General features: G+C 36.9%; 1 protein-coding gene across 2 annotated transcripts in view; it reads left to right on the top strand.

The window, feature by feature from the left end:
* KIAA1549L (KIAA1549 like) overlaps positions 1–20271 on the top strand; it is a 178634-nt gene that overhangs the window by 72715 nt on the left and 85648 nt on the right. For both annotated transcript variants that reach the window (XM_087718436.1, XM_087718445.1), the window contains exons 2-7: positions 3832–4158; positions 6949–7533; positions 10004–10116; positions 11282–11501; positions 13221–13354; positions 16109–16271. In XM_087718436.1, coding sequence (XP_087574562.1) covers positions 3832–4158; positions 6949–7533; positions 10004–10116; positions 11282–11501; positions 13221–13354; positions 16109–16271 — 1542 coding nt within the window. The remainder of the gene's footprint in view (positions 1–3831; positions 4159–6948; positions 7534–10003; positions 10117–11281; positions 11502–13220; positions 13355–16108; positions 16272–20271) is intronic.

Here is a 20271-nt window from a genome sequence, read left to right as displayed (position 1 = left end):
TCTTCAAAATAATTATATTGGTAAGACCATCTGGTCCAGGAACTTACTCTATTTTGACCTTTTTACAAAGTTTCCTTATTGTTATTCATGAATTGTTTCTGTTTTTCTGTGATCTTTAGTGAATTTTGTTTCTTTAAATATTCATCAGTCTTTGCCAGGGAATTTTATTTTTCTCCTTTGTATAATTTAGATTAATGTTAAGGAAATGTTTGTTGTATCTTTAAACTAACAGCTACTATGGTATTCCCATCTTGCATTTTTTATAGATTTTTTTGTTCTTTTTTCCTCAGTTTATATGCCAATCATTTCCCTGGTTTATTTGCAATTATTTTTCTTTTGCATAATTCATTTTTACCTCTATTTCACTTCTGCTTTCTGTTAATAAGGGCAACTGATGTTTTAAAAATTTAATTTGTTAACATCAAAGAGCAAAAGGAATTGATAGACAAAATAGTTTTAAAATTGAGAAAAAGTGAAATAATTGGATATCATTATGACTAATATGAATTTTATGTTATACCATACTAACTGTGTTAGGACATGAAATGAAATTAAGAAAGAATGTTAAGGTGGGGAAAATTCCAGTTGTCATTCTTGAGGACAATTTCTTTGATAAAAATGAATGCTATGCCATTAATAACATGTTTGTTTCAAACAACATCATTTTTGGCAATTGATGTACCATTTAAGCAAAAGCAAAAATATATATCTAAGTTTATAGGACAAGGGAAAAACCAAGAGTTAAATATAAAATATTTCAAGATGTGAAGTAATGCTGAGAATTGGGACTGCCTGATCTGAAATTTCACTTTGCAGTCTGCAGCTTAGTCTGGATGAAAGAAAAGAATGGGTTTTCTACTAAGAAAAATGACAGTGTTAGAATTAAAAGCACACAATCTGAGATTCAAACAGTGGTTTCCAAATATACAACTAGGAGCAAAATTTAAGGTAGATAATAGAACATTTTTGAATTTAGCGCTAGAGGACAGAGTTTGAAGTTGTACTATGTATAGATGTTGATGTGATTACTAAAATGTATAAATGTATTGAAATTTGAAACCAAAGAAGAATAAGTGAAGACTGTATGGGCTTTTGACATAAAGTATTGAAAGAACGGTGGGAACAGTGTTTAAACTGAAATTTACATAATTTAGGATTTTATAAAAATATTTGTATACTACTCTATAAAAATTATCTAGCATATATAAAGATATGTTGGAAATGTGAAAAACATAGAGCCGTGATGGTGAACCTATGGCACACTTGCCACTGGTGGCATGCAGAGCCATTTGTTAAGGCATGCAAGGCATTGTGCTGTCAGCTCCAGCACACACAGCTGTTTTTTGCCCTCCCAAGGCTTTTCTGAACCCTCTGGAGAGCGAAAAACAACACAACAGACAAATCGGAAGTTTGTGAACGGACTTCCATTTGCCCATAGGGCTGTTTTTCTTCCATTGGAAGCTTCAGGGAAGACTCCTGAAGCCTCCAGAGGATGAAAAATGGCCCCATGTGCTGTTTTTCTCCCTCCGGAGGGGGCAGGGAAGACTGTTTTTGCCCTCCCCAGGCTCCTACAAAGCCTCTGGAGCCTGGGGAGGGTGAAAAATGGGTCCATCACACGCCAAAAGTGGGGGGGAGGTCAGGGGTCACACGCATGCACAAGGGGGTCACCTGCACATGCGGGAGGGCACGCACACATAGAATTATGGGTGTGGGCACGCCCATGCACGATCCCCCTGCACTCCCCTGCTTTTGGCACTTGAGAGTCGTTTTATCATGCCTGGTGCACTTATAAAAAAGCCATACATTTTTAGGTTCAAATACATATAATGATCCAAAGAATTTCAAAAATCAACATCAAACTGAAACAAAAACTTTTCTTGCTGGAATTAATGGACAGTCAATTAGGAAAGTGGGATAGATTAATAAAAATGGAGAGAATTTGAATTTCGCACATTGGTGGATTGATTGATGAAAGTGACAGAACTATCAGAGATGATAAAATCAACTTGTTTGATTATACGAAGATCAATAAGTATATTTATTAATGGCTTGAAACCTCTTATGGACTTTTTGCTGAAAAAATTGAACTTGTGATTTATGTATTTGAAGATTGGAAAGGGTACTTTAAGAAGGAAAGAAGACAATTATGATGTTTTCTTAGAGAGGGAAGGTAAAATATAAATGTATCTGTAACTGCTGTCATGAAGACTGGAAGCCACTTTTTTTAGCATTTTCCTTTTCCTTGATTTCTTCTTCATGTTTCAACTATATTTCCTTATTCTTCTTTAATTTAAAATGTGTTCTGTTTTTAATTCTGTTGAAATTATATTATATACATAATTACTGCTGGCAAGATAACACCTACAGCTGCTCTGTGAGGGAACCCAGCCAAGGCTGACAATATTCCTAGGCAGCATTGATTGCCAAGTCACCAATATATACTAGTCAGCATTTCTTTCATTTGTTTGGCTTTTGACTCCAACTTTCTTAATATGTTGGCATATTGCAGCTAATAACAACATTGATAATTTTTCAAGAGCAACCTGGTCAAGGCTTTGTAGTTTATATAACTGATAACAGGGTTTGCAGTCATAGGCCTTTTAGGCATGTTAACTGCACTTATATTCACCTGTAATTTATCCTCGCTATCATACATTTTACCTTTTTGTACATTTACCAGTATCAATGAAACTGTGACCCAGAACTTTATTATTATTATTTATCCCAGGAGCATTCTCTACTCTATAAGAACAATCTGTTCTCCCTGAGGAATAGCAGTAGACTTATATACCGCTTCATAGGGCTTTCAGCCCTCTCTAAGCGGTTTACAGAGAGTCAGCATATTGCCCCCAACAATCTGGGTCCTCATTTTACCCACCTCGGAAGGATGGAAGGCTGAGTCAACCCTGAGCCGGTGAGATTTGAACCGCTGAACTGCTGATCTAGCAGTAGCCTGCAGTGCTGCATTTAACCACTGCGCCACCTCGGCTCTTATAGGATTACTTACCATATCTTTTTATCTACATCTTGCGGATATACTTTGAGCCTCTTGTTTCCAACTTGTTGTGGCCCATCGGCTCTCAGCTAGCTGCAGAGTCAGACAAGGAGGAGGTGGAGGGAGAGCCTGGGCCAGCTTCGGAGCCTTTGGAAGGCTGCGATAAGGAAACAGCATCAGAAATAGAGGAAGAGCTGGGGCCTTCCATCTTCTCCCAGGTGGAGAGGCAGCGGAGCTGAGTGTGGGAGAGGAACAGATGGGATCCATCCCAGATGCATGTATACCCAGAGAGGAAAAGAGAGGAGAGCAAAGGAAAGCAATAAGCTGGCTCTCAGAGAAGGCAGACACAGACAATAGCCAGCCCCTCCCTGGCTGGGAAATAAATAGGAGGTGTATGGGAGTGGCTGGTTGTCATAGAAATCCGTTCGCCGCTAGTATACAGCAAGCAATTTGCATTTCTTGGCTAAACCCACAATTGTTGGGACTAATTATGTTTGATTTTTGGTTTATCCATGTGAATAAAAGACTGTTACTGCCCTGTTATAAAAACAGGTTTGTTTTACTCACGACTAAATGTCTTATCACTCCTCGGGTCAGAACACAACTATGTTTTATTTGCAACATGACTAGATCCTGATGAATCCAGGAAACTGGATTTTTATGCTGATATAATCAATCCTTGACCAGTCTATGTTCCCATGTGATCTCAAATATAACTGTTGTATCTGAAAGAGAGCTAGAGATGGGTGCAATCCCTTTCTAAATAAATTCAAATGCATGTGTTCTGTTTTAATAGAAGTTTGGAAGGTTTTCATTACAAATGTATTATCTTTCAGGTGCTGAGCAACAACGGATAAATGTTGCTCCCTCTTCAGAACCTTTTACTAACTGGAGAGCTGTATTATCACCAACATGGCCTTCTAAAGAACTTGAGTCTTCCTCAGTGGGTGACATTTCAATGAGGCAAGCCTTGGAGAATGCTAATTTGCTTCAGATAATAAAAAGTACATTAGCAGGAACTCGGACCAGAACTATGGACCAAACTAGGCTTTTACCAACTCTCTATCAAGGCAGTGGCAACAGTGCATCACAGGAACCTTCTGAGGTATCAACTGAATCACCAACGAAGCCTCAGGAAGCTGATGAAATGACTATTGTATCAGGTTTGCCTCAAATTAGTGTGCCCCCTGCATTGTCTACATCATCATCAGTGACACATACAGCTACAACTTTGTCATCTCAGATAATTCCATGTACATCTTCCATTTCAAGTGAAATCACATTAAGATCAAACATACTTCCAAACTTTCCATTATCACCCCCTTTGTCTTTGATAAAAGATACTCCTCATATTATTGTTGTTTCCAAGTCGTCTGTGTCATCTACCAAAATGCCTTTGTCCATAAATGTGAAACATTTACTCAGCACAAACACAGCTAAATCTAACTCGAATAAAAAATCAGGAAATTCATTGAGCACAACAAAATACGTGTTACCCAGAAAGGTTGGCAATGAATCTTGGGTTGCTACCCCCTCCTTTAGTTATAATTTTGAATTGATTAATAAGTATCCCATAGAAACAGCCAAGAGATATAGATATCCAAAGGATAGGAAATGGCATCCATTTGCTTTCCGTGCATTAATACCCAGTCAGATTTTTGATGTACTACCTACTCAGAAAGCTGCACTGAGTTTTAGGAAAAATAATTCTTTTTCTGAATTAATTCATAAAGCATCTTTTACCCCACCATTCACAAGTAAACCAATGGATATCACAACATCTCTGAAAAAAAGCAGCATGTATGTAACCACATCATACCCAATTCTTAAAAGCAGGAAAACAAGTCGGTGGATTTCTGCATCAGCTCCACATATCTCAGGTGCTCTGTCTTCATTATCAGAAACCATTACTGGTTCGTCCTCTATGATAACATCAATATCTACAGGAGAGAGAGCATTAATATCTCCTGAAAGTCAAAGGCTTTCTCATTTGAATAATATGTCTTCCCCAACAGTGCAAACAATAAGAAAAGATAATGCAATAGTTCAAATACCAACATTGGCAACTGTTCCCACCTCCTATTCAATGGATGAGGTTCCTTCCTTAATTATGAGGACAAATTGGCCACCCTACATTGCAGCTCATTCTACTGTTTCAATCTCAGATGCTAAGTTTGTTTCAGAGACTAATTTAACAAATTCTCACATTACAGAATTAACCTGGGTTTTAAAAAAAGATACTCCTGATAGAAATTATGAAGCTACTGTATGGCCTCCTAATTTTTCTGTGGAGAAATTGTTGCAACAACAGTCTTTCACAAAGGATTCTACAGCGTTCACAGTTCTTGGTGCAAATAATATCCCTCTATACTGGTTTTGGGAGACACCGCCCACAAAGTTTCCTTTAACAATTCCGGTCAGCAAACAAGCACCTTGGCAAAAAATGCTTCCAAATGTTTTTTCACAAGAAAGAACAACCTTTACAACTTTTCCAGTTTCTTTGCCAAATTCTTTAAGAGATCTTTTGAAATCTCACTCTACTGTCACATCTATAACTCCACTTAATGATTCTATGAAGCTAAAACCAATAGAATCTGAAGAACAAAACCCAAATCTTAGTTTAACAAAACAAGAGAAAAATTCAATAGTATTGACAACTTTAGACTCACATTCAAAACATTTATCTCAGCCACTTTTCAATAATTCTGATGATGAACTTTCACATATGGCTGACACAACTTATAAAACTGCTATGACAACTTCAGACGTATATGATTTGGTCTCAGTTATCTCATCAGACGATCATTTGAGAACCCCAGCAACATTTTCCATGGGCCTTACTGATGACACTTCAGAAAGCAAGTTAGACATGTTAAATAAAGCTTTAGTTCCTCACTGGGACAATAGAGATTGGCAGTCCACTACCGATGGCAGGGCGTCTTTAGGAAAGAAGACAACTCAGATATTCCAAACCACAAAAGATATTGCAAGTCACACAGCTTTAGAAAGAACATATTCAAAGATTCCTGCCTGGAAACAATCAACAAGTTATGTAAAAAACAAACCTTCAGGTTCCTCAGTAGCATCCATTAATACAACTGTAACATCTGCTCGGCAAGTTACAATTGTACCTTTCACTAAAATGAAGTCTAAAGGTTTCTCAGAATTTAATATACCGTTATCTTCCACAGAAACATCATATTCACCTTCTTTTCAAAACCAAAGTACCTTATCACAGATCACAAAAATGCCGTTATTACAATCAGAACGAAACATATATGCATCTCAAAGTTTTCTGAAAAATTTCACAGTTGGGAATACTAATTTCACTTCAGGTTATCAAAAGCAGTCCTATTCTACATCTAAAAATTTCTCAGCTACTAGCACTCGAACATATAATCTGGATACATTTTCTACAACTTTGTCAACACATCCTCATTTATGGCTGTCTACTGACAAATTTCACAGGACACCCAAACCTCAGACAAGTAACTCTGAAAAGTTGTTTGCCTCAACAAATACATTTTACACCTCACTTCCATTTTCATTGGCTTCTCAGTTCATTACTAAATTAACTGTTCCAGTAAATAATGAAGTTAGTACAATTAGTAATAAAAAAGTTCCCCCTAAATCAATTGTAAGCTCAGTGCCAACGTTAAATGTCACTGAAGAATACTCGATCATAAGAAAAACAACGGACTTTGTAAATAACTTTAACTTAGAAACACATAATCAATTGGGCAAACCATCTACAACATTAACTACTAGAATGTTGCACACAAACAATAAAAATAATGCCCAAGGTACAGTTAAAATACCTAATGAGATCACCACAATCACTCCATTGCAGACACATACCACTTTTGCAGCTATCATAACTTCTACCCATGCATCACAAACGCAGCTAACTTCTTTGTTGCCAACAACCAACTTTACTCATTCTGTCATTACAGTGTTACCGTCTGTGTCTCCTGGTGTATTATCATCTCTAGCAACTTCAGAAGCAACACCAGTTACAGGAAAATCAGCTCCAACATCACCAATGCTGACTTCATCCTTGTTCTCACTGAGTACTGACAATTCACCATCTGTGATGGCATTAAGCACGTTAAAGTCAACATTAGCAAAAAATAACACTGTCACAAAAATGGCACCAACTTTAAGCCCAGTAGTAATACATGCAAATTTCCCAGTTGTATCAAGGGATGGTTCTGTAATATCTGAATATATCACTAGTTCATCCCCAATTCAGAAATTTAATACAGCTTCAGTGCCCACAACACATGCACCAAGACAAACTGAAACATTACTTGACACCAAGAAATCCACAAGCCCAGACATCAGTAAAACATCAACTGCATACCCATTAACAATGACAGCAGCTTTGACATCTATTACAGCATCAGCGAAAACAGCTAGACTTCTCCCTACATCTGCTGAAAATGCTTCTGTTGCTGCTACTGAATCAGCTTTTGTTAATGTGACAACAGTTCTCCCTCTGGAATGCCAGCTGTCCAGAAACCTGCTTGTTAAGACAGGTATGAACATGTGTACATTTGGATGCTAGATATTGATTTTCATTATGAAAGTATAATGATTATTTCAGGATTTTTTAAAAAATTAGCATAGAAAGTGAAAAGGATAACTACCGTATTTTTTGGAATTTAAGATGCACCAGAGTATAAGATGCACCAAGATTTTGAAGAGGCAAATAAAAAAAAGGTGTTGCACTTTGCAAACCTCCCAAAAACTGTCATTTTTTTCTGAAAACGAGCCTGTTTGTTTTTTTTAAAAAAAGGCATGAATAGCTTTTAGGAGGCTTGTAGAGTGCTCTTGGGGGGGTGGGGGCCCAAAACCAAGCAAAAACCAGCCCATTTTTCGCAAAAATGGGCCCGTTTTTTGTCAAAAAAAGGGCATGCATAGCCTTTAGGAGACTTATAGAGTACTTCTAGGAACAGGGAGGGGGCAAAATTGAGCGTTTCTGCCCTCCCCAGCACCCAGGAGCACCCTGAAAGCCTTCTAAAGGCTATGCACGGCCATTTTGGTGAAGGGAGTAGGGTTTCGGGAGGCAAAAATTGCTGTATTCAATGTATAAGATGAACCCAGATTTTCAGCCTCTTTTTTGAGGGAAAAAGATCCATCTTATACTCTGAAAAATACGGTAGGTGGATAGATAGTATTTTTTAAATCTTTTTTTTTTTTTTTTACTCAGCTTAGCTCAAAGTTCTTAAACTAGTGGTGCTTCCATTAATGCTGAATGGCTGAAAAGTCTGCTTAATCTCAAGGCCAAGAGTTATCTAGTACAGTGGCCCCCAACCTTTTGGGCACCAGGGCCTGGTTCCTTGGAGAGATTTTTTTCCATGGACCAGAGGAGTCATGGGTTCATGGGCTTCCGGCATCCCGCAGATGGGGCTTTGCTTGTTTGTGCGAAGCGGTTTCTGGCATGCTGTGGACTACTGTCAGTCCGTGGACCTCTGATCTAGTAGATTGAGAATGTTGGTATATTACATAGATGGGCACTATTTGATGGGTAAGGGACATTTGATGTCAAGGAGTTCAGGTAGGGTATGTCCATATTATGCACATAGGAAGGGCTAGGTTTGGGGAGATCTTTTTCTAATTCTGATATCCTTGTTATAAAGATTCCCTTACAATTTTCTTTACTTTCTCACCTTGAAATAGCAGGAAACTCCTTTCAGGTTTTAACAGTTTTGCATTTGACATGATGCCACATGTTTCCTAATTGTGTGAGATAGAAAGCGAACTGTCTAGCAAAGATTTTACAAATATACATGGTTTGTTCATCAAGCTTAAGACCTTTATAAATAATGTTACTGCCTCATTCCAACCATCAACTTTCTTTTAACTGAAATTAGACTTGGAATCATTGATAAGGGTTCAAAGACACAGGTCTTTAATGAGTAAGGTATTACAAGAATTATTGAAGCAGTTAAGAATGGGTTTCAGCAATTGCTCAGTATAAAATATAAACCCTATTGTTAATAAATTCAATATTTATTATGTCTACCTCTTTCCCCCACCCATGTATTGCTGGTGGCTTGAGATCTCCTCCTTCAAGGAGCAGTTTTCGTCTGTCCTCTTAACTTTACCTTGTTTGGTTCTGATCTTGCCAGAAGTCTTATACCTTCCTAATGTATAAGCTTATTAGGAAGATCCTAATTTGAACTGTATGAGAAGCATGCCTTCCCATGATTATGGGTAGGATTTGGGAATTGGGAACATTGTGTTTCTAGATGGGAAATTATGTCTTTGATTCTAGGCTTCTGTTTGAACATACTATTACCTCTGTTCCTGTGGATAATCTATGCCTGGAGATAAAGGATGGGACCAGCTAGGGAACATTGATTTCCTGAACCTCCGGATTCCACAAATGGCATTTTCTAAGGTGCTGGCAATATCAAGATCTGCTTAATTCCCCTGTATTGTCCTCTTCTTCCTCCAAGGCAGTTTTTCTCAAGCTGGCTCCTAGATTTCTGAGAGTTGCAGTACATTTGGAGAGTTCCAGGATAGGAGAAGTTGTTCTGAGGTCACACCACCAGATATTCTATTCATGAGAGCATTTGATGAAATGGATCCAGAACAATTACAAAATTGGAATCATGTATGAAAGCCAATTTTATTAAAAGGCCAAAATAAGGAGAGAAGACTTTGTCATCAAGTAGCAAATTAGGAAACCTCTATGAGAAGCTGCAGATTCTTTTAGGACAGAAATATTGCTCTAAGAAACGTTTATCAATAAGGATTTCTAATTATTTAATTATGATTATGATGACATAGTTGCTTTTGTTGGTTTAAAAGATTAACAATTAATAATGGTCTTTGACTGTAAATAATAATCTTTACCTGAGTTCAAATTTTCAGTACTGAATGTAAATTCCCTTGCAGAATTCAGTTTGTTTATAAATTATATGGCCAGGCATTGTAATTTGGAAAAAGAAATTGAGAACAAAGGATACTTGTAAATAAATATGCATCTTTACATTCTAGTATTGTTTCTGAATACAAGAAGACTGCTGCTGAGTGGCTCCTTGAAACAAAATGTCACTAAAGGTCTCACCCTGGCATTGCGTCAAGCTTTCAATCAAAATGTCAATGCACAAGTAAGCAAGTGTGGTGTCTGTTTTATAATCAGATTAAGGACACAAGCTAAGAGTTCTTTTTAATATCTTCGTGAAAATGTATAGAATTGGCAGAATTGTGGTGAATTGCAAATATGAAAGCAAACTATTTTTATTTACCAGTTTCTTTTAGAATATATTTCCTTGATTTTAGGCAGATCAGAGCAGGAGCTTTGATAATTAAGATTGACAAATCTGGGCAGTTTGCAATGAACAATTTCTGGTTGAAAATGCAGTGTCCGGAATGGAACATGCAACTCATTCTAGTGAAATGGGACTTCTATTATTTTAGATATATATTTTAGCTAACAATTAACCAGTGGACTGGTTTGCCTTTCAGAAGTTGTGATCGCTCCACCACTGGAGGCTTTTAAAAAGAGGTTGGGCAGTTAATTCTCTGAAATGGTATAAGGTCTCCTGCTTGAACATAGGTTTGGACTAGAAAACCTCAACAGCTCCTTCTAACTCTGTTATCCAGTTAACACCAGTTAATTTGTAGGCGAGGCAATAGATAAATCTGAAAAAGGGGAGCACCATACAAAATTTACTTCCACAATATTTAAGGAGATACAATAGAGAGCTATTACTGTTATTAAGCTGTTCTCTGGTTTGCATAATATTTCGGTTTCTACAACTTTAGTATCCCTTCCATTTCTGTTTTTCCGTTATTCCAAAAGAATAATGGTCTGTATGCATTTGTAAAATGCATAGTTAGTATTCCATTCCAATGTTCCAGTGTCTTGTAAGGCAAACTCTTAATTCATATTTGCATATAGTATAATATAGAACCAAGAAAGTTATCATATGTATTTTGCTATAACAACTTGCATTTTTCCAAGACACTGTAACTGGTGTAGAGTTAGTAATATAGGACTAATGAATACTAAATTAGTCAACAAAGGGAATAATCCATTTGAAGTAAGTCAAGTCACCTAAGGCCAAGTGCTTTTCATTTATGCTCATTCTTCAATGAGTTTAAATTATTCATAATTTTATTGAAAGGGCAATTTTATCTTGATCATTTCTTTGAGATTAACAGTTTAATCTTTTTAGTTCCTTGAACAGAAGAGTCATACCGTTCTCTTAGTGATCAAAAGTCTTAATTGTGAAGAATATGAAATGCATATTTATCTTTTTTATTTTTCAGATAGAAATTCTGGAACAATCAAACAATGTGACAGTTGGTTACTATGTTACTCAGGACAGACTCGTTTTCATACCTGCTGTGGTTATTGAAATGCTAATTGCTTATGGTGTTACTAATGCCACTTTAGATATTAGGAAACATGTGCCAAATCTTCATTCTGTTGCTGTCTTAGCCTTGCCATGGAACCCATTGCCAGCATATCATTTTCAGCTGAAAACAGGTAAACTTTCTCTAATGTACAATCTCAGAGGTAATAGGGTTATATCTGTTAGTACAGCTTCCAAATTTCATTGTTAGAACAGGAAGTAAAAATGTCTTTGTACACCCAAGGTTCTTCTAAATTGGAGTGGGGAACTAAACTTGGCCCCAAAGACACTGTGCTCCAGTAATCAAAATACATTAGAAGTGGGTATTCCTCCCTTCCCTGTTTAAGGCTTGTTCTTCTGTCAGATAGTACTTGAGAACAATTGGGTCAATCTGCCCCTTGAAAATTAAGAGAGTGGCATTTAATTAGATAAAATTAGCTATTTTAATTGTCACAACGAATTAGCTAATAGAATTGCTTAAATTTGTTTTAAGCTACTAGGTCTGAAGCAACAAAGCACACTTTTTTATATGTGTTACATCATTTGATTTTTGTTATTCTTTGTATCACACTATTTTCCTGCTCTTTAAAAAAGTTTTTAACACTCTTCAAAAAGGTTCGCAGAATGGTTAACAAATATCACTATTAAAAGTGTCTGTTTTACATTTATCATCTAAAAACATGACACAGAAAGCAAAAGAGTTAAAGAGGAAGGAGTGAAAAAATCCAAACAATAGTACTGATATCATAATTAGTTGGATTAGAATTGATTTACTTGAAATAGAAACATAATACTTCATACTACTAGCATTACTAAGGGAGTCCTCAGGTTGTGACCACCATTGGGAGTGGAATTGCCATTGCTAAGAGATGTGGTTATAAAGTGTGATATCACATGACGACATCACATAGCGACAGCAATCCCAGGCACCCCCGGTTGCCATTGTAACTTCAAGACATAAAAGTCATTAAGCAGGGAGAGGTGGGAGTCTCAGGTAAGGAGTGTGGGGGTGCTGTGGGGGATGGCTGACACAGGTTGCATACAAGTTGTGAGAGGGCTGGCATAGGCTGTGTGCAAGTCAGGGGAGGATGTGGGCTGATGGGGAGTATGGACAAAAAGTGGGAGCAACTTGTGACCTTTTTTGCTGGCTTCCCCATTGACTTTGCTTATGGAAAGCCAGCAGGAAAGTTTGCAAATAGTGATTATGTGACACAGCTTCCTATGACTAATCACGAACTGGGCACCTCAGTACCTGGATCATGACCATGTGATTGTGGGGGTGCTGCCCTGGCCAGACATTTGAGGACTGGCCATAAGTAACATTTATTCAGCACTGCCATAATTTCAAACAGTCACTGAACTAATGGTTGTTAAGCAAGATATACTTGTACTATATATTTAATGCTCTGTTTTAATGCCATAGTATGATAATCTTGTGCAATATATTTTTTTCTGTTTATTTAGAAGTAAGTTTTGCATTCAGTGGGCTTAATCCTGATTAGTGTGAATGTGGCTGACGTCTGGGCTTGGAGCTAAGCATAGCTGGGAGAGCTCCATGAAATATCAGGCTAGGTAGGGCAGTAAAAATCATTCTAGAAGAAAGAAATGGCCAACCACTTCAGTACTGTTGCAAGAAGACTACCTGTTTGTGTTGATGAAGTCATCAGGATAAAGTCATCCTAATAAAAAGACGTTAATGGAAAATGGATGCCTTGGACATTATCTCAGGGGACATATTACTTGGAAGCTTGACAATACGTTTGACTTGAAGAGACTTTGTTCTTCAAGATATGTGTAGAGTTGCAAGTTTTAACAAGGCAGAGAATAAAATGCAATGGCTCTTGTTCATCTAGAATTACAGTTTGTGGATGAATCAGACAACGTACAGTCATGCAGATTTGTTCAGACAATGGAACAAAGATTGCAGAGGGCATTTCAAGATGCTGAGAGGAAGGTCTTGAATACCACTAGCAAATTAAATATTCAGGTAAAACTTCTTATCTTTATCAAATTATTACTTTGTACAACAGGTGATGATTCTTTGCAGGTCTTATTTTTATCATATTGTTATCAGTATAATTGGAAGGGCAATATAAATATATTATATTATTACCATTTATTAAGAGAAAATTCATGATTCATATGACAGTTGTAATTTATTATTCATTTATTTTATTATCCATTTATTATCATTATTCATTTATTTAATAGGTTTATATTCTGCCTCTTTTTTTTTGTACAGGGGCTCAAAGAAGTATTCATAATGCTCTTTCTTTCTATTTTGGTCTGAGAGACTATGACCAGGCCAAAGTTACCCCAGTGAGATTTCATGGTTGAGAGTGGACTAGACTCTAGTTCCTTGTCTAACACCTTAACCACTGCATATATGTATGGAATCTTACTTCCATGTTTATATAAACATGTACAAGGGCAGCTATTCTAACAAAATTGTGTTTCATTTCTATGCACCTCTCACACTTTTCCGTTCAATAAGCCACTTTCTTCGGAGCCCAAAGAATATTGTTGGTGGATTTAAAGGAATACTGTATGTGTGTCTGCTCTGGCAAATAGAATTTGAGATTTTGAGCTGCATTTTGTATTAAAAAAGATTCAGAAATGTAGAAATTTATTTATCCTCTCTGCAATTATTTATCTGCTAAGCAGATTGCATGAATGAGTGTTGATGATGGATTGGATGCCTGTTTTTTCTTGGTTTTCTTTTCTTTGTGTTTATTTTAGCCTCCCAGAGTTGTGTTCTACAAGATGTGTGGCTATATAAATATGTTAAATGAATGAATGAATGAATAAGTTAGCTAGCTGTTGTAGGATTCCCATGCATAGTAATTAGCAACAACAGGATTCATCTCAAAGTGGTCTCCTTAAAAAATTACAAAAATAACATCAAAATCCTGTTCAGTATCTGCAAAACCAATTGAATTGTGTTAACTGGCCAGTTCACAAAACAGATGGCATCAATTAAAGTGGTGTCTGTTTCCACATTTAAAAGTAATTTGTAGTTATTATTGAAAGATTACTTAAGAATATAGTGGTAAAATTTGCTGCATTTCTCAGATGCTGGTAAAACTGTACCAGTTACTTTTATTTCATGGATATTGGAATCTTTTAAAAGCTATAACTAAGTAAAATATTTGTGCCATCATAATTCTTTTTCCCCTAAAACCACCTACTGATTGATGAAGGAATCTTACAGCAATGTGTGTTACTAAATGGAGTAATGGCAGAATTCAATTATCATTTCAAACATTTTTCCAAGTTCAGTTAATTATATATTCAGTTCCAGATATGTAGTCGTATTCTATATACTGAGTGATAAAAATCAAAATAAAGTTTGATAGGATCCTTTCTAGTTGACTAGTCATGCCAGAAATCCACAGGGTCATGCCAAAGGAAAGAAGTGTCAAAAATTTGGCTTGATAAGCTTGACTGGCAGAAGTGAACTGTTTCCTTTGTGTAGAAAGAGTATGAATCATATACAGTAATTGCTTTATGAAAAAAAAATCCTGAATTCAGAACAAGAAATAATTGATTTGGCATTTGAATATTTTTATATGAGCAAACTGATCTATATTATTATCAGTTTGAACATTCAACACTTTTTAGTATCATATAAATATGTTCCTTTTGAAATATAATTTAATGATACTTAGAATAATATACCCTCAAAGTAGATAGAACAAGAAGCCAGCAATGAAGAAGAGTGATTAGGAGTGATTGGACCTGATACCTGTATATTCCCTCCCTTATATGTTTGTCCTTCATCAGTACAGAATCTTGTAATAGCATCTTCCTATCATAGATGAGATCTTTATCTCATTGTATTAAATCTGTTTGCGTTTTCTTACATTTATAATGTGCCTGTAAGCAAGAATTTGTTTGGTTGTTCCTTCAATTCATGCATGATGCACAGCATATTTTTGGGGGCATTTTTTAAATTAATAGAGATGAGGAAGAGTTATGTGTGCTCTTTTGCTTCTTCTTTGAGCATCAAGAAAGGATGGCAGTCTTGTCTGCCCCAGATGTTTGCTGCAGGTCTGTGTAATTAGACTTGCATAATATGCACTGAAAGCATGTGGTAAACTTTGTGGGCATAACATTACTCTGTTGAAAATGGCATTACCATGAAGACAAGACACATTTCCCATTTGAACTTCCTCCACTCCCTATTTGTTTTAATGGAAGAAACTTGAATGAAATATTATCTCCCCCGTGCATGGAACATGCCATTTTTACTTCTCCTGCTTGTTCCCTCTCCCATTTCCTCCCAATTCTACTTTCCATAGTATAAAATTGGTTGTAATTTGTATAGTTGATAGCTCTGCAGATTAGATGGGTGGGAAAAACTATAAGAACAAATGAGATTTGAATGTTTTGAATGCTCAGCTCTTAAAATGTAAAAATGGAGCAGAATCAAACATAACAATAGAAAACTTACCATTTTCTTTCATATATACAGGCAAAAGGCCCATCATTATAAATATAAAGAATGTGCTTCCAAGATGAGTTTTTTTTTTGTGAAATAGAAATATTCTTTTCTACTGCCTGTTGGGTTGGTTGGATTGTCTATCTAAAGAGTGAAAATTCCTGGGCGCATGTGTCTTTTACAGTAATAGCATGATTAACATTTACCCTTGATCTTTGCACTATTATAATAATGGAAAGAGCAATAAATCAAAATGAATTTATCCACTCTGTCTCTATTGCAATTGTTTTATTTTTTCAGATCCTGAACACATCAAATGTGTCTCAGGCTGTCACTCTGTTTTATGTGGTGAGAAATGAAAGTACAGTCTTAAATGGCACAGTTTCAAGCAACCTTCTTAATCAGCTTTCAGCAGAACTAGTGGGATTCTATCTTACTTTCCCACCGCTAACTATTGCTGAAGGTAAGTCTTCTTTACATTACTCCCTATTTTATTGTTCTATCTTTATTTTATTAAAAAAAGTTAAAATACAAGTTCAAAAAACTTCAAAAGTTTATTTTAAAAAACCAAGAAATCACAAAACAAACAAAACATTAAAATGCACTGAAAAAAACCTAACACATATTATCCTCCCTATAACTATTTTTATAGGTATAATGTATACTGAAGATGGCATTTAATTTTGTTGTATGAGGTGCAATGACAATAAACTAAACTAAACTAGATGAGCACTGATTAATATATTACAACAACCTCGGGAAACAGCCCCCCCCCCAAATTTTAAACTGCTAAATCTATTTGCAAGTTATTAAGCCTGTCATGCATATACTATGTTAACGACCAATTAGTTAACAACAACAATAATAAAAAGGTAAAATTAAAGTTTCAAAACCCTCTCTTTGGAACTGTTGTTGTAATCCAGGGGTCCTCAACCTATTGGGAACTGGGCCACCAAAATGGTGGGTGAGCATGTAAAACTTCATTTGTGCTTGCGTGGGAATTAGGTTGTGCACACTGCTACCCATCCGTGGAACCAAAAAGGGACCCCTGTTGTAATCAACTCGTAGAAAATTTACCAAGGCATCTATTCCAGCTGGCCCAAAAGATAATAGTCATTCATCATGGATCAAATATGTTCTTTACATTGCCCTAATACTTGGTAATCATTCATATTAAATGAGGTTTCAGGTGATGATAACCCTTTGCTGGTCTTGACTGATCCCATAAAGCTCTACAATAAATAGTAGAGCTGCAGGCTAGATTCTTAAAAAGGTATTCTGGGGAAAGGAGCAATTTATTTTCATATACTGACATGACATGGACATGGACAGAATCAAACAGTCACTAAGAGGTGAGTTCAGTTCAAGAACATATTTACTAATAACTGATAGGCTATTTGGAAATATTTAGTATTTAAGAACCATTGATTTAGTTTGCTTCAGATAACAAATGTTAGTTTACTTTGCCAACCATCTTTTCTTAAAAGTGAATATAGGAAAAACCTCTTTTTAAAATGCATCTGAAAAGAAATACTGAAGGGGCTTAATAAAATTAAGTAGTACCAGTTCCCCAGACTGGTTTCTAAAGTGTGTTATGAGGTATATGAAATGACTATTCAGTGACTTTGCTGGCAACCAAATTTTTATAAACATTGAACAATAGATTTAAAAGAACAATATGTATATTCTCCTGCACACTGCTTGGAGAGTCCAAGCTGTGGGTTATTTCAGTCTGATTGCCCTGGAACTGATTCTAATCAAGTGACTTACTTTGTTGCAAAATATACTTTTAAGTTGGATCCATTTCTATTCATTTGTTGATGGAACAAATTTTTCCTAGTCTTTCAACATTATATACACCAAGAGGGGTTTTATACTAAACTTGGCACTTTCAGAAATTATACCTTTTCATATTTCTTTTCATTATATTGCGGCCCTCTCCTGTTCTTTCACATAATATTTTTTTTTGCTTTTTTGCTATGTTATCTCATAAATCTGAAGAGCATACAAGGATGATGATTTCTCTTCTGTAAATATTAATCTAGAAAGAGTTTATTAATTTGCTACTGCATAATTTTAATTTATTGGTAAAGGCACGGAGCATTTTCATATTCTCATTTCCCTTTAGACAGTAAAATCTCCTTCATACATGATTTAAAAAGTCATAAATAGAATAAAATTGCTGCAATGAAAAATACTTTTGATAATTGATTGCTCAAAAAGATGTTTCTTCTTACATGGCTCATGTGAATATTGGCATATCAGTATACCTGTATTTTAAAATAAAATGCTGTTAATATTGCATTAATGTATTAATGAATGAATTAACATTTATACTGGACATATTATCTGTATGGATATGTATTGTTACATACAGTTATGGGTTTGTTGACTATGCACATCAGCTTTAACCAATCCAGATTGCAATTTTCATCTTCCCCAGCACGGCCAAAACATGTGGGTTGTACCAATTTGGAAAATAGTTATTTATTGAATGTTGTGTATTATAACCTGCCCACAATCTTGAAGGGCTCTTTGTGGCTTAGAGCAACCACAGAATAAATCATACTCCAAGGTAGATGCTCTCATTCAATCAATCAGGGATGAAAGCTCATCAAAGGAACAACACAATTTTAATTTCTTAATAGAATATTGACAAGCAGGGGGCTACATGAAGCTTTATAAAGAAATTGGAGTTGCTGCAGAGGAGGCCTATTGCTTAGTCTAAATATCACCCCCTGGTTTAGCGACTGCGATCTATTCCTTAAAAGGAAAATATTATTAAGCAAAATGGTTGCTAAGTAAACACACATCTCTGAGAGAGGGAGAAGTGCTGTAAAGATCCCTGGTTGTTGCTGTCCCATTCAGTATTGTCTCCCACAATGATCTATGCCTGACATATTTTCTTTCTTTTCCCTCCTTTTTTTTAACCCCTCGCAGGGTATAGAGATTGCTTAAACAGACTGTTTCTTCCTGAAGCTGCTTTTCTGTGCAATATAGTGCTTCTCTAAATTTGCTAACATTTCACAGTGAAAGTTTTGGTAGTTATGCACACAAAATTTGGTCCTAAAGGTGTGCAAAGGTCAGAAAATATATTTTTTAATTTACATTTGTATTTGCGAACAGTTGTTAAATGAGGTAGCCATTAAACAAAGAGTGGCTGAACCTCATGAACCTTGCAAAGAGGGGGACTTTAACAGTTTAGAAGACCTGCCTGAGGGGAGAGTAAATTCTGGTCTGAATGAGCATTCTTCTGACTAGTTTTATAATGACTTTTGTCTTCTCCTAGGCGCTGCTTGGAGTGTCCAAGCATGGGTTAACTTCAACTTGCTGCCCAAGGACTGAGTTCAAGGTTTGTGTAGCCATGCCCCTGCTCCCTTTAGAGGCTCAGTTTAAAAAACTCAGTCGCCCTAAAAGGATGCGGTTGGGGAGCTCCAGTCCTTGAGCATCAAGTTGGACTCTCCAAGCAGTGTGATTAGTGTAGCCTTTTCTCTTATTTTTATATAGAGTGGATTAGGTCATTTGTTATCTGGATGACATCCTGCTGATGTCATCATCCAGGGAGCAGGCGTGTCGGGATCTCAGTGTAATTCGTAATTTGTAATTTAATGAGCTTATATGCCGCCCAATCCCGGAGGACTCCGGGCGGCTTACAAATACGAAATAAAATAAAATTACAAATAGGGGAGAGAAACAAAAACAGTTTAAAAAACACAACATATATTTGGCTTAGCTGGGGGTTGGACCTGATTTATAGATCAGCAACCCTAGGCCTGTCGGAACAGCCAGGTTTTAGTGGCTTTTTGGAAGGCCGCGAGCGTGGGAAGGGTCCGGATCTCTGTTGGTAGTTCGTTCCACAGAGCTGGAATAGCTACAGAAAAGGCTCTCCCCTGAGTGGTCGCCAGCCGGCATTGTCCGGTCGATGGCACCCGGAGGAGGCCTAGCCTGTGGGTTCTTATCAGATGTTGGGAGGTATGTAGCAGGAGGCGGTCTCTCCAGATCCAAGGCCATGTAGGGCTTTAAAGGTAATCACCAGCACTTTGTAGCATGTCCAGAGACCAATAGGGAGCCAGTGCAGCTCGCGGAGGATAGGTATAACATGGGTGTACCAAGGTACACCCGATATTGCTCGCGCGGCTGCATTCTGGACCAACTGTAGTCTCCGAACACTCTTCAAGGGCAGCACCATGTAGAGTGCGTTGCAGTAATCGAGCCTTGAGGTGACGAGGGAATGAGTGACCATTCGAAGTGCCTCCCGGTCCAGATAGGGCCGCAACAGACGCACCAGGCGAACCTGGCCAAAAGCCCCCCTGGTCACAGCAGACAAATGATGTTCTAATGTCAGCTGCGGATCCAGGAGGACTCCCAAGTTGCGGGCCCTCTCTGAGGGATGAAGACTTTCACCCCCCAGGCTGATAGATGGAGAATCTGGACTATCCTTGGGAGGAAACATCAATAGCTAC

The sequence above is a fragment of the Thamnophis sirtalis genome, unplaced genomic scaffold (assembly GCF_051295495.1).
Source record: "Thamnophis sirtalis isolate CommonGarterSnake01/CBP01778 unplaced genomic scaffold, rThaSir2_p1.2 scaffold_1, whole genome shotgun sequence".
In the NCBI taxonomy this organism is placed as follows: domain Eukaryota; kingdom Metazoa; phylum Chordata; class Lepidosauria; order Squamata; family Natricidae; genus Thamnophis; species Thamnophis sirtalis.
The sequence above is the reverse complement of the archived record's forward strand: the minus strand, read 5'-3'. Positions and strand labels throughout refer to the sequence as shown.